The sequence below is a fragment of the Pistacia vera genome, unplaced genomic scaffold (assembly GCF_008641045.1).
Source record: "Pistacia vera cultivar Batoury unplaced genomic scaffold, PisVer_v2 Contig310, whole genome shotgun sequence".
Taxonomy (NCBI): Eukaryota; Viridiplantae; Streptophyta; class Magnoliopsida; order Sapindales; family Anacardiaceae; genus Pistacia; species Pistacia vera.
Window position 1 is genome coordinate 704,043 of NW_022196125.1, and position 17,221 is coordinate 721,263.

Consider the following 17,221-nt stretch of genomic DNA (forward strand, 5'->3'; position numbering starts at 1 on the left):
AAAAAAATATGAACAATTTATGTTGCAATAGAGGGGATGTTTTTAACATAATTGACGTGTTACGTCTCTTCTACCTGAGATTGTTTATACTAACGAAGTGAGTGAGTGAAAGAGAGATGTATACGTACAGTTGTTTTCATTGCTCTTTCTGACAGTAAAGGAGAGTTTGTGTGAGCAAGAAGAGTTGTGGAGTGATCATCTTCATCGTCTTGACGACCAAAGCACTTGAAGCAAGCATTGACAAGTTGGTTAAAGAGATGACAAGGGCTGTAAAAATTATATGTTTCTTCTCCTCTTTTCTGCTCTTCCGTTGAAGCTTCCATTTCCCTTCTTCTTCTATTTTTTTCTCTTTCGCTTTGTGTTTGTTTGGTTCGGTTCCGGTTTTCACAGTTTACCTGCCACTTTATATCTCCTATGATTCATAGAGAGACACCTGACACACTATATATTTAATGATATTTCTCTTTGGAGGCCTTTAGTTTGTTTTCTTTCCTTCCTTTTTATTGGTAAAAATTAATGCACATCTTGAGTTTAATGATTTTGAATAGTTTCATTTATGTAATATGAATGTGTACTTATGCGACATATATAAATAATATGGGTATCATATAGCATATGATGACATGCTATTTTATATGACATAAACATATAAATAATGATTCATATGTTAAGATATATAGTAATATATATTCATTAATATTATAAAAGATATCACATTAATCGAGATGAAAATTTTGGTTTTAAACTCACCTATGGGTAATCCAACTATACGGGCAAATTAAGAAAATTGTGTATGACTTCAATCTACTATCGGGTTTGATACGCTATTAGGCACAAAGGTATTATTTTTATCCATAATTTACATGGGTCACGATAATGGATCACTGTATGATATATATTTTTTTCTAAAAATTAATTGAGGTATACATAAATAAATCTTGTTCACTTTATTCTTTTTGGGTTCATATTATAGTTGTCAAAGATTTGATAAACTTTTAAGATGGATAATTTAACAAATCCCATGTAAAAAACTGAATTTTACAGGGGTGTTTGCCTGAGACAAAGGTTGACTGATGGATTGGACAACCCAATCAACGACTCGGACATTTCTTCCTTGTCTGAGAATAATCTCGAATTCACTTGCCTTTAGCACAAGTCTATCATTTGTTATTATAAGCTTATTATGGAAAATTAGTAAAGGTCAATGGCTTATTTATTATTAATTATTAAACTTACCTAAACACCAGAATGTCCCAAACCCGCCATTAATTAGTTTGGTAAAGAAAGAGAGTTAATTAACTTGTTCTAGCATGCACACAGGAGATGGTTGTATCATATATATACCATCCAAGAAGAGTTCAACAAATTAATTAACTAACAGTACTAATTAAAATATAAAACTCACAAAATTTGAGTCTCAGAAGTCTTTAAACACAGTAAATATTATTATTTACCTAGGAGGATTACTATGATCAGTTGATTTGACCACCTCTTCCAGGGTCTATTGGTGGCCTTGGTGGCCTTTTTGTGACTGTTGTTGCACTGGACTCCACCCCAATCTCTTCCTCCTGCATTCATATACATTAACTAACCAAATTAATTAGATCTCAAAGCAGGTTTCAACGTAGAGGAAGTCTTCTTTGAAACGAACATAAGTATCAGATCATTCATGTATCTATTTAATAAGATCCCACCATTAAGCAAGAAAAGAGAAAGTAAATACATAGTCATGAATGATACGTCTGTTAGACCTAAGATTTCGTTTATATTATATGTGAAATAGAGAGAGATTATACATACAGTTCTTTTCCTTTCTTTTTCTTCTTCTGTTCCTGAAGGAGAATTTGGATGGGCTAGAGGAGTTGTGGAGTGTTTATCATCACCTTCTTCACGACCCAAGCACTTGAAGCAAGCTTTGATAAGTTGTTGAAAGAGAGAACAAGGGCTGTACAAATAATATGTTTCTTCTCCTCTTCTCTTCTCTTCTTCTGATTTTTCCATTACTCTTTCTTCTTCTTCTTCTTCTTCTTCTTCTTGTCTTTGTTTATTAGGTTTGTTTGATCTTTCATATTAATTTCACTTCACCAGCCAAATTTATAACTCCTGTGGCTCCACAGAGACACCTGCCACTATATTTAATGACTTCGATCAGGCTCTTTTGATCCCCTATTTTTTCTTTTTTCTTTTTTAAAGTAAATACTGGATAAATATATATTACATACATTCATATGTGTTGATTACTATTAGATTGTATTGAATTCACGGTTGAACATTTGTGTAAAAATAAGTCAAAATTTTAAGTTAAAAGAGATACTATCTTATATATAAATAATATGATAATTATATAGTCATTGAAATAAAAATATTTGATGTATATATTGAGTGGTATGATATTATTCCGTGTATAAAAGCAACGCCATATTTTTTTATGGCATTGACGTGTAGATAATGAACTAATGTTTGTGATAATAAGTTAATATTATTTAAATACTAATGAAATGATATCATAATACCATTATACTACTACTACTAGATCATGAACAACGTTATTCTACAACGGGACCATTAATTGGATCTTGGTCTAGTGTCACTATTACCCTAATATTGTATGTAAAAATTAGTGAACTATTACGATAATTTTATTATTAGATAAATGACGTTGTTCCTCATATCATATGGATCGTTGGATCCTAATCCATTGGATGTTAGCAATGTTACTTTAATATTATAAATGGAACATAATGTTGGTGTCAAAGTTTCACATCGGTTAGGAGACGAGGGTTTTGATCTTTTATATAGCACAAGGACACCCTCACCACTTAGATGCGCCTTTTTAAGATAAAACCGTATGGGTCTTAAGGTCTAAAACAGACAATACCTCTAAAAACCCACCTACCACGTGTCTGGACCTATCATATATCAACAATTGGCCTTAAAAGGAGGGCATAGGCCACTGCCAAGCACTCCCCCGGGAGACTGTATTGGTGCCAAAGTTTCATATAAATCATGCAGGCCTCAAAGCCCAAAGCAGACAATACCTCTGGGAACCCACTTACCATGTGTCTGGATCCGACATACATGAACACTAGTAAAAACAACTGATCCAATGCAAAAGTATCATCACTAATAATTATTCATGGACTACTAGGGTAATGTGATTATCATATGAATGATGTTTATTGTCGTCTAATCTTTTAGGTTATGATCTAGTTGAAGATAACGTTAGCTTAATATTGTAAACAGTAATGCTACACTCACAAATCATTCTCACTAACTTTCTTTCATAAACGCGACGTGTCAGCTCGTAATAAATCTCGTCTGACCAAATACGAGCTGACCAATTGTGAACTATCATATCAGCGTTTTTGTAAAAGAAAATTATGAAAAGTGTTTGTCAATTTATATTTATTCTATTGTAAATGACTGGTATAATGTGAAACTAGTGGTCACTTAGAGTATCTCTAATTATGCTCTTTATTTTAAAGAGCATCTTCACTAATTTTTAAATATAAAGAACATAATTTTTATTCAAATCCAATAAATTCTTTAAATTTAATGATGATGCTATTTATTTCTAAGAAAGAGACTTAATGGGTGAAAGAATTAATAAATAAAATGCATAGGAACTTGTAGTTTATTAATTAAAATTAGGATAGAGAGTGAAATTTAACTCTCTAAATATGGAGAGTTAAACTCACTCTTTAATTTATATTTTAAAGATAAAAAGTACGTTGAATTCTTATTTTTATAGATAAACTCTTTATAATAAAAAATTTAAATTATATAAAAAGTCATTTTTATTTTTATAGATAAACTCTTTATAATAAAAAATTTAAATTATATAAAAAGTCATTTGAAGATGTTCTTAGGGGGCTTTAGTCATTTAAGTTTAGAAAAAAACTTTGACTGATGGATGGATTGAATTTTGAAAAGCCCATTTCAACAACTCATGGACGTTTCCTCCTTGTCAAGAATCTTTTAAAATCAATAACAAATCTCACAATATATATTCTCAACGATTACATAATCACTTGAATCTCTCAATGGATTTGATACAATAACATGGCATTAATTAGTACGATATTATTTATGATTTCCATAGCAAGTATAAAAATGGTTTAGGTAATAGTTGCTAATGTTTCAATTCAAAATTCTCTAATCTTGATATTAACTAATCCTTCTGAAAGACTAGTGTAACAATCTACCGTCACAGTCTTCCATTAAAATCATGATGCTCAAATGGGAAATTAAGTTTGAGAGCGTATACTTATCCACAGTATCTCTAATTCGATCTAACCATTTGAGTTATCCACAGATGGATACGAAGAAGTTTATTTTATTCAATATGCATCAAAGTCATATAAATTAATATTTTTTGGCAACAAAGATTATATAGGTAGAGATTAGAAATTATCATAAATTTAGGAATTATTTACACTCAATCGTGGATTTATTATTCTCCTAAAACATTATTTACGTCTTTTTCGTCTAGAACTTTTTACGTTACACAATTTTAAAGAGTTTGTTGGGTTACAATAATATAGGAAAAAAGAAACAGCGAACCATGGGATTTTGGGGTTATCTTTACATTATGAATCCATGATAGAGATTAAAGATGGAACATCGATTTGTGTAACTCATTAATCCTGTTTGTTGAGTAATTATTTTGCATGATCACAAGAAAAATCCCATTATACTTTCATAGATAATTAGTAATTATATAATAATAATATATTTTTTTTGGGATTTAAAACAAGAATATTATTATAATCCATGTATTGTACAGGAATTTTTGGTGAAGCTAAAGACATTAGGATAACAAGTAATTTATTTAATTATTATTATTATTATTATTATTATTATTATTATTATTTTACTTTATAACATCAATGAGATCATGAGAGGAAAGAAAAGCCTGGAGATTTATTGGTAACTACACAAGGAATCAAATCTTAAATTTTAATAGTATTAAATTGCTTTCCACTTTTAACATCCTTGAGAGGCAAGGATTTATTGATAACTACAACGAGGAATCAAATCTTGATTGATCTTAGGAAAATAATTTTGCGACACAATTTATGTTGAGAAAACGATTATTGTTACAGCGAATTGTTGTAGAACAACTGAAACAATGCTTCAATGACGCACTTTATCAATCAATTTTCACTGATTGAGTGATGTGATATTTTTAGATTCTCTTCGATTGTTAATAGGGGCAACTATTAGAAGATTTATTTAGTCGTTAATTTAAAACCACCAAAGATTAATCAAGATGAGCACAAACTAGTTTGAACATCCCAAATTACTAAAAATGATTAATTAAAAAACACGTAAACTAGTCGGACACCATCAGTCACTAACCAAAAAAATAAAAGTCAAGACTAACGAATAGAGTTTTGTTATGTTATAGGAGGTAACGTTGCCCTGATACTATAGTATCACCCACTATTAGTTTTCCGAAGATCTGATAATGTTATCAAACTAGCAATATAATAAATCCATTGAAGCGAAGAAGACGGATCGAGATAAAGTGGAATTTTTTTTCTTTTTTTCATTTTTCTTTGCTTTTAGCATTTTTGAAGCTTATAAAGAAGCAATAAAATACTATCTGTCTTTTCTTTGTTCTGAGTTGGAAGGTTGCTCAGAGTCTAAACCTAAACACTTGAGAAAAGCTTCTCTAGCAAGCTTGAAATAATGGCAAGGATGATAACAGATACTGCTTGAACTTGAATCCCTTTCTGTATTCTCTTCACCTCCCACTATTCTTCTACCAGTACTCGTCGCTATCTCCCCTTTTATACTCTGACTTCCTCCTACCTGCAACGATTTTACACACCCTGTTATGTTACTGGTTTGATAACGTTATCATTAGAATAATTTATGCTTTTAGATTAATATTCCTTAATTCAATATAACTTTAATATCGACAAGGGCGGAGCTGGATTCCAGCATTATTTAGAAAAGTATTCACTTAGTCCCTATGCATTATTTTGGCCCCTATAAATTAAGCTCTCTCTCTTTCTAGCCCCCTCGTTCATTGAACATTACATTTTAGACACCCAGAACAAATTTCCTAGCTCCGCCCCTAAATATCGACTCGACAACGTTACAAGACCAGTGAAGTAAACGTTCTCTTTTAACAACACATTCTCTATCAAAAGGTGATTTTCTTCTTGCAAACTCAATTGCTTGCTAGTCCAGTACCATTATTATCAGAACAATGTAATCCGTTATAGCACAAACACACTAACATGATCCGGTAACGTTAAAAGACCAATAACAATTCTCTTGAACAACTCCAAGAAGTGCTTTATATGATTCAAAGGTTCATTTTGCAACTTCTACAACCTTACAATATACAAAGTACAAACTATAAATAAAAAAACAAAATACAGGTATCTGCACATGTTTAAGATCTAAAAAGAATATTTTTATTTTCTCTCTTTTTCAGAAAAAAAGCTCGAGAACAGTGTCAAGTCAAAGAAGAAATCAAACTTGGTAGAAATAAAACAAAGTTGCACCACAAACCATACAGTCAAAATATTGAAAGCAGCAAAAAGTTGGAAATATTCAAACACTAGTTGGCATACGCTGCCACCGCCCATCAGCCGTATATTTATGAAAAAAGAAATAAAAATCATATACAATTATTTTCCCCACTAAATAATTCATCATAAAAATCCGAAAAAAAATTATTTTTTAATCCAAAATATGAAAACAATCAAGAGAAATTAAGATAAGAGACTCCATTAATAAATGAATTAAAGGTGTCCATTCCCAATGTGAAGATGAAAATGTCTTCAACAAAAGGACAAATTAAAAATTAAAAGATGATTAGTTTCAATGCTGCCCTTCAGCTTTTGCTTTCAAAGATTCTTTTATTCCCTAAAACCAACATAATTGAATTCTTAAAATAATATTTGCAATAAAATTAAAAAAAAAAATCTATAAATAATAGATTCATTGCCATTGATTAAAGATAAAGGAAGTATGGGATATGACATAGCTTCAAAGGTTCACTAAGGATCTTCATCACCCATCAAATTATAAAAAGCATGAAAGGAAGTTATTTTTATATTTTATATTTTATTTTCTATCACTCTACAAGGAAACCTCCTTGTGATTAATTAAAGTATAATATGTTTAGGGCCCTGTTTGGAAGCTATCTCCCCCAAAAAGCACTTATCAACATCATTATATCTCGTGAAAATAACTTTAATATATATATATATATATTTTTTTTTTTTTAATAAATTGTTCAAAATTTTACTTAAAGAAAAACTTCTTTATTTTTTAAATCCGAAATGCATCTGGAAGAAGTGCTTCTGAACTTAATAAAATCGCTTATTCTGTAAGTTTGAAACTAATTAAAATAAAAGAGAAAAAAGAAAAAATGAATCCATGAAAATCATAACAAAATTTTTTGTTTTCATATATTGGCAGTATAAATAAATTGCGTGAATACAAATATATTAAATAAATATCACGACAAAGACTGATTCATCTTCAAGTTGCTTTCAATACACAAGCTTAAATTCATCTCAAATACAATCAAATTAAACATTAATTATTATGTTTTTGAAAACAACGAAACGAGTTTTCATTTTCAGAATCAATTTAACAACAATTCAATCATTACGTTTCTGAAAACAGTAAAAACGGATTTCAGTTACCGTAAACAGTAAAAAATAAAATTTATTGAACGATTTCAACATTTTCTCTGCAACCAAACAGAGAGCGAGCACACGTACGTACGTACCTGAGAAGGCTGGAAGCGGTGAGTGACAGTCGAGTTGAATTTAAGAGCCGGCTGCTTCTCGTGGAGAGCCGAATCGGTTGAAACAGAAGAAGAGGGGGAGGAAGGAGAAGCTAAGGAGGAGTTCTTGACGTGGCTGTTGGAGGTATCGAGATCTGAGGAGAAGAGGCTGAAGCAGTAGAGGAGGACGATGAGGAGGAGGAGGATGAGAATCTGGATCCAGATGAGCCACGGAATCTTGAAGGTTTCGATGGTGAATTCGTCACCAAAATCGAGCATGTTGTTGTTATGGTGTTTTATCGTGTTTTGAATTTATGAGGAGTGTTTGGGGGGTGAGAAAGAGAGAGAGAAAATGAGTTGAAGGTTAGGTGAGAAAATCTTTTTTTGTTGAGAGTTGGAGGTGGAGAAGGAAGTTTTATTTTACGTTTTTATGGTGTTTGGGGGAGGAAGAGGTTGGACTTTGTGTAGTGGATTAATTAGAAGGCAAGTATTTTTATTGTGGATTCATCACGCGCTAGTACCGCGCGTGGAATTTTTCTTTAAAATGTGGATGTGTAATTGGACGCCTGGACGGGGTGTTCGGAATGGGGCGGTGTTGATGCGGCTTATGTTACGTAGTATGTTTTGTGTTAATTTTTTCAATAATATGCCGTGCACTAACTATTTTTGCTGCTCTAAGCATTAATATTAAAAATTTGAAATTAAAAAAAATAAAATTTTTTAATATTAATACTTGAATTAGTATAAATTAATTAATGTATATAACATTACTCTAATTTTTTTATTTATTTAAAGGAGATTTGTTTATTTAAAATTCAATTTAATATGAGTTATTGACTAATTTTATTAAATTATAAAATATAATATGATTTTTATATTATATAAGATAATTTTATATTTTAATCAAGCTATAAAAATTAGCTCTTTCATTAATAATTTTTTTTTTTTTTTTTTTGTATAGTTAGTACCTTTCATAATTATTGTTGATTCATTCTTTGTTGCCAAATAAATAATACAATATTGTGGAGTTGTGAGCATTGCTTTTGAATATTTAAAAGAGAATACTTACAATCTAATCTCACAAATTTTTCTTCACAATTTTAACGTAATAACTCATAATTGGTAAGCTAAAGCTCCTAATAGGTCTCAACTATCCAACAATGGGTCTCGTCTATCTAATTGCGAGCTGTCACATTAGGATTGTAAGAAAAAATTTGTAAGATTGAATTGTGAGTAAATCTTTATTATATTTAAAAATAGGAAAATAATACAGCTATCGAAAGTAGTGCACTGAATTCATGCATCGAATAACGTAACATAATCCTGACCGTTGATTAATTATAACTTAATATTAATGACGGTCAGGATTTTTTCACGTCATTCGATGCATGAATTCGGTATACTACTTCCAGTAACTGTAATATTACTCTTAAAAATAAGACTCTCAAACATAGGTTTAGGTTCAACCTCAATTGAAGAAAAAATGGAGTTTGATACTAATTGATGAGAAATACAAAACGCAACAAAATCAATACATTCTAAGATGAGATTTGAAACATCTTGATGATTAAACTTCTAACTCGTAATCACAACGGCCCTAATATAACAAAGAGCTAATTTATTTTATTTATCTTTTTAAGATCACTTAATATTAAACACATTTACTATATTGGTAATTATTATGTATCCCTTATAATTATAAAAATTGTACTTGAAAATATAAAAAACTCTTACAAAATTATGAAATATCTTTTTTTCATATTAAATGATTTTTTGGAAATAAATGAAATAAAGTCTTAAAAGAAAAGAAATCTTTCAAGAAGGAAAGGAGCGCGTGTAACTACTGATAGCGCTTGTAGTACCACGTTTCGCAGTTTCATATGTGAGCACGAAAACGACAACAAAGCACGTGCACTGCCAGCTATAACTGAGTTATCTGACGTGGAAGTAAAATCGCACGGCCAAGATTAATTTCGGGTCCAATCAATCCGATGGTCTGGTTACATCAATGGCCATCAAGCATCAAGCATCAGCCGTATGTGTATAAAGACAATGCTTACAAATAATTCATGAGAAAAGGTTGCGGACCTCACACTACAGGCACGTGAGCTGGTTTGGGCTGACTGGGCCCTTTAGCCTTACTCGGTGGGGCGGTGTGGTGGACCCCAGTTTATCGTGACACGGGAGAAGACTTTTATAAGTGGGGCCTGGCCGAGATAGTTCTTACTTCTTGGCAACTTGTTTATGGCAGCAAGTTGCATAGCTTCTTTAATATTTTGAAAATAATTAAAAATTATTAGATATATTTTTAAATATGGTTAGTTGCCTAATTTATTTTTTTATAAATTATTTACATTTTAATAATCTCATGTAACACAACCTAAGAGCCATTAAATTAGCATTGAAATATATAATTATCATAATGTTAAATATAATTAATAATATCTAGTTTTAGACAGTTTTTAATGTGAAAGGTCAAAGTTTGAACTTACTTTATGTAATGAGGTTCTACGTCTAGTATTGGTTTTTTTTTTTTTTTTCTTTTAATAAACGGTAATTAGAGGTGTCAAAATTAGCTTGTGTGTGCTTCGACTTATCCCCAGCTTAACCCTGAAATAGATAAATTTTCTAGTGACCACCCTTATTAACAATCGAGAGGAATCAAATTTAGGATTTATTAAGTAATACACTTAAGAATACATATTGTCCCACCCGATCACTTGATGGTTATACGTCTAGTATTGTGGCCAAGCTCTAATAGCAACCTTGAAGGGTCGTGGTAGCTGCTTTAAGCATTGATAAGAAAATGAGAGGTCTCTTCAAAGTCAAGGAAACTCTTAACATCAAAATTTTGTTTCTTATATTACAAAATCTATAGTGGTCCAACTATAATATAACATTATACACTTTGTGTTTTACTAGAAGCTTGTAGAATTTGAGGTTATAATCTTGAATTAGAAATTGATTTAAAAAATGAAATATGTGAGATTTGAAAATACATGTCAGTTCTTGAAAATCATTGGATTTGTATAAATATAATACAATATTGCTATTCTAACATTGATCCATAACATCATTTAATTAATTTGAAAATTATGCAAACGTATGTCTTTTATACTTTTTCATGATAATTATACTAAATGTCTTTCTTAATCAAGATCTATTAATCAATAATATTATCGAACTGATTTGAAAAAAAAAAATATGACCATTTATGTATAAGAATATATATACCAACATTGTCAAGAGCTTATTTTTCTTCGTAAAATTCTATTTATTGATGATCCCAGAAAATAGTAAATATTTAATGTAAATTAAGGATATATAAATGAGCTCATAGATTTGAGGTTATAAATTATAATCTTGATTTAGAAGTGCTTTAAAAGTTGAAACAGATGTCAGCTTTGATGATAAATGTACTATGTGTTTGTCATATTTTTTTATAATAACTATTTAATCATTTGTTATGGTATAAAATGTAGTAATAATAATCATAGAATTGTCTCCACCATAGACAAAGTTAATCGGATAATATGATTGAATCAATGAAAAATAATATACAATATTTTGAAATTAATTCTTTTATTGGAATTATTTAAATTCCCATGTGAAAAATGTTTTGCATATTTTCTTTAATGGATGCCAATGTTTGAAAGATAAATAATAAGAAAAATGAGTAATTTAATCTCACAAAATCCGGATTCTTCTTGACGATGAATTTAACTTTCTTTTTAAGTGAAAGTTGAAAAGCAAATTAAAATAAAGTTGATCATGAAAGCATATAGTATCACATTGTGCATAAATGGATTAGAGGAGGAAAATCTCGAAGATTTCTGAAATAACAAAACTCTCTCTATTGTTAATAAACCGTTAAAAGTTAAAACTCATACTATCAAGAGTTAATGAATATTTACCAAATCAAATGGATTTTTGTTATTTAATAAACCTCGGGAGAACTTTTGTTATTAGGGTCAATTTAAACTCTTAAGAAATTTCCCAAAATTTGGTCTAAAGTAATGGCCTTTCAGTGTGGGCTCTAGCCCATTGTATTGCATATTGTTTGCTGCCTTGAATGAAATGGAGTCCATTAATGTCTTCTGGGTTCCTTTCAAAATTGTGTGTTTTTTTTTTAAACCCAACTTTGTCAATTAAAACCCCCAAACAAAAACCCTAACTCCCAAATTAAGCGTTTTTTAGACCCTTTCTTTTAAAATGCTTTTCATTTGACTCTTCTTCTTCTAGTTCTCTTCAATACCTGCAAATCCATTTTTGTTGTACGAGTGTTTATGGAGGGAATACCGCAGCCAATAATTAGAATTGTAGAGGAATTCTTCGGCGACTTCAAAGGCAGACGAGCTGGCTTGATCAAGGCTTTAACTATTGATGTTGCGAAGTTATACCAGCAGTGCGATCCTGAAAAGGAGAATTTGTGCCTATATGGACTTCCTAATGAGACATGGAAAGTTGACCTGCCTGTTGAGGAAGTGCCTTCCGTGCTTCCTGAGCCAGCTTTAGTTATAAACTTGGCAAGGAATGGAATGCAGGAGAGAGACTGGTTATCATTGGTTGCAATGCATAGCGATTCCTGGTTGCTTGCTGTTGCATTCTACTTTGGTGCACGCTATGGATTTGGTAAGAATGAAAGGAAGAAACTCTTTCAGCTGATAAACTCAATTAAATTTCTTAGCATTACTCTTTTCCATTTTCTCTTGCAAGTCCCGACCTTAAACTCAACCGAAGCAAGAAATCTCTCTCCCATTCCCTCAATTCTCATTCACCACCACAAAACAAAAAAAAAAAAAAAAAAAAAAAGAACACACCTCTCCATCCTACTTACAAAACAAAAACAAAATCTCTTCCATTGTCTTATTATCTCTGTTTCATTTTCATTTGCTTTTCTTCTCTTCAAGAATTGAAAATGGTGGAACCTTTCGGGAGTATCGAGGGTGTCGTGAGCGCTGTCGTTCCAGTTGGCAAGTTCCGATTTGGCGTCAATTTATGTACATGAACACTTGTGTTTTGCTAGAAGCTTGTAGAATTTGAGGTTGTAATGTTAAATTAGAAATTGATTTAAAAAATGAGATATGAAAATACATGTCACTTCTTGAAAATCATTGGATTAATATAAATATAATAAAATATTGCTATTCTAACATTGATCCACAACATTATTAATGATTAACGGTTTTTGGGTCAGCTTGCGTGTACCACAACTAATCTATTGGATCCCTAAAACTATCAAACGGTTAAGAGCTCTAGTGATTACCTTTATCTCAACTAATCCTTTGGGACCTTTGAACTACTGGTCAAGTAAGAGCTCCAGTAGCCATCCCTATTTGCAACTATGAGGACTTGAACTTAGGAGACCATGTTAGATCCTATTTTTGCTCTTTTTCCCTTAGAATCAAGGAGACTCGAAATTAGGAGACTATGTTAGATACTCTACTGTTCTTTTCATTGGACCACCTAGTGGTGGTTAAACTATGCAAATGCCGTTTCTTATACTTTTTCATGATAATTATAGTAAATATCTTTTTTAATGAAGATTTATTAATTAATAATATTATCGAACTGATTTGTAAAAGATACAAATCGTTGGGTGTGGTTTTTCCGCCAAGCTCAGGCTGATGCGAGGATATAGCTTGACCCAGAATGACCTTGGTGACTATGATTAATCGACCCAGCATAAACTCATCGAGCCATAGCTCAACCCAACACAAGCTAGTCGCGGACAACTCGAATGATCATTCAATCGATTCCCAGATAACTTCAGATCCCAGATATTACGAGAACGATCATATTAACAACAATCTTTGCATAATCATAGCGCCTAATCACGAGAATACCGGAGTTGCAGTTCAAATCAATTATAATCCTTTTATTTTTTCTATTTCCTTTATGTAAATCTTGTATATACACCCCTTGAAACGATGACGAAGGGGATATGAATTCTAGATTAAAAACTACATAGTAAGCTCTCACAGCATATAAACAAAACATAGTGGACGTAGGCCATTAACTTCGTCGAAACCAGTTTAAAAGTTCTCTTTGTCATTTATTTTCTAGCATTTTCATTCACCCATTGTTGATTACTCTTAATCACGCACACATCAATTCCAATCTTGACAAGGTCAACCGGATCTCGTTGGTTGGTGCATATTTCTGTATCAATATTTTGGCGCTAGAAAGAGGGCCTCCGCCACTATTCCAAAATCCAGCAAACGTTCACCACGATTTACCTGTCCTAGGACCAAAATGGTGTTTACCAGATCAAGAAGTACCACCGGTAATCACGAGAACATGGAAGCCGCCCATTAGGAGGTGCAATAAGAGAATGTTGGATGCCAACTCAACATGTTGCAAACAATCAGGAGGCGGGGACATCAAATCCTGAGAACGGCCAGCTGATGGAGATGATCAAAACAATGGTTGCACATGCGGTGCAATAGAATGTGGCTGAGCTGAGAAACCAACAACCAGTTGCCTAGAACCCCGACCAGTCGCGCTTCACAAACGTTACCCCAACAGGTATAAATTCTACAGATCAACAACCCTGTAGGTAACTGCTCATGCACGAGCGAAAGTCTTGCAGGCGAACAAACCCTGGGAAGCGACTGGGGAAACAGCCATTGAGGGAAAGTGAAGGCGACTGACACCACTGAGAAGCTCAGCCGTATCCCCAGCGTCAGCGTGCCGATTTTAACCCACGCCCAAGGCAAGATCGATCTTCGTAGGCTCGCGAAGCGAGCCATGTGCGTCATTCTACCAATGACCGACGTTTCAGCTGTGACCGACGTCGCGAGCAATGCACTGACGAGCATGATAGCACCTACCAATGACCGACGTTTCGGCTATGACTCGACTTCGCTTATCAACGCATATATCGGAGGAGCTTCGTAAGCAACAGACTTGCGAAGCCACTTGCTCGAGGTATAGCTTAATAGAGTGAACTATGAGAACCAAAATGAAGACTTAGATCGCATGCAAAAGATGCTCGACAATCTAAAAGCTCGTCAGAATAACCTGGCGGAAGAAATAGTAAGTTCCCCCTTTACGGAGGATGTTCGCTAAGCCCCGCCCCTACAAGGATTCAGAGTACCAGAAATCAAGTTCGACGAGAGAGGGGAACCCAGAGATCACCTCGACAACTTTAATGACCTGATGGAGCTGCACCAGGTTAGTAACCTAGCGAAATGCCGGTGCTTCGCAGTCACATTAGTTGTAGATGCCAAGAGATGGTACAAATGACTCAAGGCGAACTCTTTCAACTCCATGCAACAATTCTGCAAACTATATATGCAGCAGTTTCAGGCGAGGAGACAGTTTGCAATGCCGCTCAGCTACTTGAGCAACATTCGCCAAAAGTGCGACGAATCGCTAACCTCGTATTTGATGAGGTTCTAGAACGAGCAGGCAAAGGTCGCTGATACCCTTGAAGAATCCATTTGGACTCTCTTGATTGCAGGGACCAGGCTCAATAGGAGCTGTGGAAAGAGCTCCAGAGCGAAGACCATGTGAGTTTGGCCAAATTCTACCAGATAACCACAAAATACCAACGAGTAGAAAGCTCGTTAGCGGCATTAGCTGGAAGCTCGACACGGGGGGTCTCAGACCAGAGATAAGATCGCCTCTCGGATAAGCATGGGGGCCAAGACCACAGCGACAAGGATTGTAATAGATTCCCAAAGAAACAGAGAATAGATAACCACGGAGACAGGCAACCTTTCCCGCGGTATGCAGAGTACACCCCCTTACTCAAGACATTGCTCACATCTTTGAGGTATCTAATAATCATATTTTACACTATGATTTTGCATTGAATTCTGATAGGATTTAGGATACTTTTCATACAATTTGGGCCATAATTGCTACCTAATTCTATTAATTTGTCTTCGCAGGCCTAAACAATGATTTTTAGCATAAATGATAGTTTTGAGGGTAAATTGTGTAACTTGAGCTTGGAAACTCGGAATGACCTGAATTTAGAAGTTTTGGAAAGCTAAGAAGAAGAGATATAACTTTCATGTTCTGGGGTTTTCCTAATTTGGACTGGACAAGGGTGAAAACTTGGCTTGAAGTCGTGAAAAGTACGCTGGGAACTGGAGAAAAAACGTCTTTGGATGTGCTTCAGTATTTCTGTCATAAATTGATCTATAGACTTCAGATTATTCTGATTCTTAAACTACCAAAAATATAATTGAAAGGGCTACAATTCATATGTTTAACACTTTTCCAGATTCAGACTCTATCAGGCTCAAATTTGACCCGAAATTATTCACCGCGGCGAAACCTACATCAGATGTAAAAATAAAACGACGCGTTTTGGCTTGCTAGGGCTTCATCCTTAAGTGAGAGAGGTATAAATTAGAGCAAAAAGGAAGAGAAGAGGAACTTGGTTCGTCATTTGGGAGGCAGCTCATAGAAGGAGAAGATTATTGAAGATTTGAGCTTCAAATTAGAGAAGATTTCTCCATCTTTCGCTTGTTTTTCAATAATGAATCTTGATTCAGTTGGTTTTTGTTATTTTATTTCGTTTTTGAGCATGAATTGAGTTTTTTAGCTAGGGTTTGAAGTAACCTTGATACAATTATTCAAATTTATATGAATTGATTTACTTTGAGTTTTAATTTCATGATTGAGTGTTTATCTCTTTGCTTAATGACTTTTGGATGCTTGATCACCATTCAAATGTGTGTTGTTCACAATGAGACTGGGAAGTGATTTGTGATTGTGCTTCTTAGGATAAATACCGTAGATTAAGCAAACGCTAGAGATAGGTTTAGCGATCTATGAAATCTAGATAAAATTCCATAAAGCGTAACAGACTTTGAACTATTAATCTTCATTTTGATGGGTGCAGAAGCTTAATAGGGATAAGTAGGGAAATGTAGCCTGAGAAGGTATGTTTTACAACTTAGGGAATTCGATTTTCAATCAAGGAATTAGAACTTGGGTAATAAATTCTATGAATTGGGTTAGCGTATCTAGGTGAAATCAACACCCTAGCATTTTTTAGCCTTGCTTAATTAGTTAAGTTGTTGGGTTTTGCTTTAATTTCACTTTCATTCATTTATATTTTGTTAATTTGTATTTAGTTTGTTAATTTTCCATCAATCCAATTTATTGTTGCTTCAATTAGGACTTAAACTAGAGAAATCGGTACTTAGTAACACTATTCTCGTGGGAACGATACTCACTCATCACTTTATTACTTTGTGCGACTAGTACACTTACTACATTTGCATGTTTATGAAAACACGCATCAGTATCCTGAGAGGCCAAGAGGTTTCCCACTTTGGAAAGAATGATAGGGGCTCCAAGAAGAAGAGATCGACAAAAATATTGCTAGTATCACAAGGATGTTGGGCACAATACGAATGACTACCGGGCTCTGAAGGACGCCATCGAGGACTTGATAAGAAGAGGTCATCTGAAAGAATTTGTTAAGGCAGAACCACCTCGACA

The 17,221-nt window shown here is 33.2% G+C and overlaps 3 protein-coding genes across 3 annotated transcripts; 1 reads left to right on the forward strand and 2 right to left on the reverse strand.

Annotated features, from left to right (window-relative positions):
- Positions 1-1,418: 1,418 nt before the first annotated feature.
- On the reverse strand, positions 1,419-2,037 carry LOC116136265 (elicitor peptide 6-like). Its single transcript, XM_031421988.1, has 2 exons — positions 1,801-2,037; positions 1,419-1,568 (listed from the first exon to the last, which is right to left on the reverse strand). Exons 1-2 carry the CDS (start codon positions 1,999-2,001, stop codon positions 1,473-1,475), a joined length of 297 nt encoding a protein of 98 aa, XP_031277848.1. The 5' UTR covers positions 2,002-2,037; the 3' UTR covers positions 1,419-1,472.
- Positions 2,038-5,545: 3,508 nt separating this feature from the next.
- LOC116136333 lies at positions 5,546-8,196 on the reverse strand. The gene is made up of 2 exons (XM_031422040.1): positions 7,760-8,196; positions 5,546-5,817 (listed from the first exon to the last, which is right to left on the reverse strand). Exons 1-2 carry the CDS (start codon positions 8,033-8,035, stop codon positions 5,605-5,607), a joined length of 489 nt encoding a protein of 162 aa, XP_031277900.1. The 5' UTR covers positions 8,036-8,196; the 3' UTR covers positions 5,546-5,604.
- A 3,846-nt stretch (positions 8,197-12,042) lies between these two features.
- On the forward strand, positions 12,043-15,395 carry LOC116136303 (PHD finger protein ALFIN-LIKE 7-like). Its single transcript, XM_031422019.1, has 2 exons — positions 12,043-12,471; positions 15,222-15,395. Exons 1-2 carry the CDS (start codon positions 12,043-12,045, stop codon positions 15,393-15,395), a joined length of 603 nt encoding a protein of 200 aa, XP_031277879.1.
- The last annotated feature ends 1,826 nt before the right edge of the window (positions 15,396-17,221 follow it).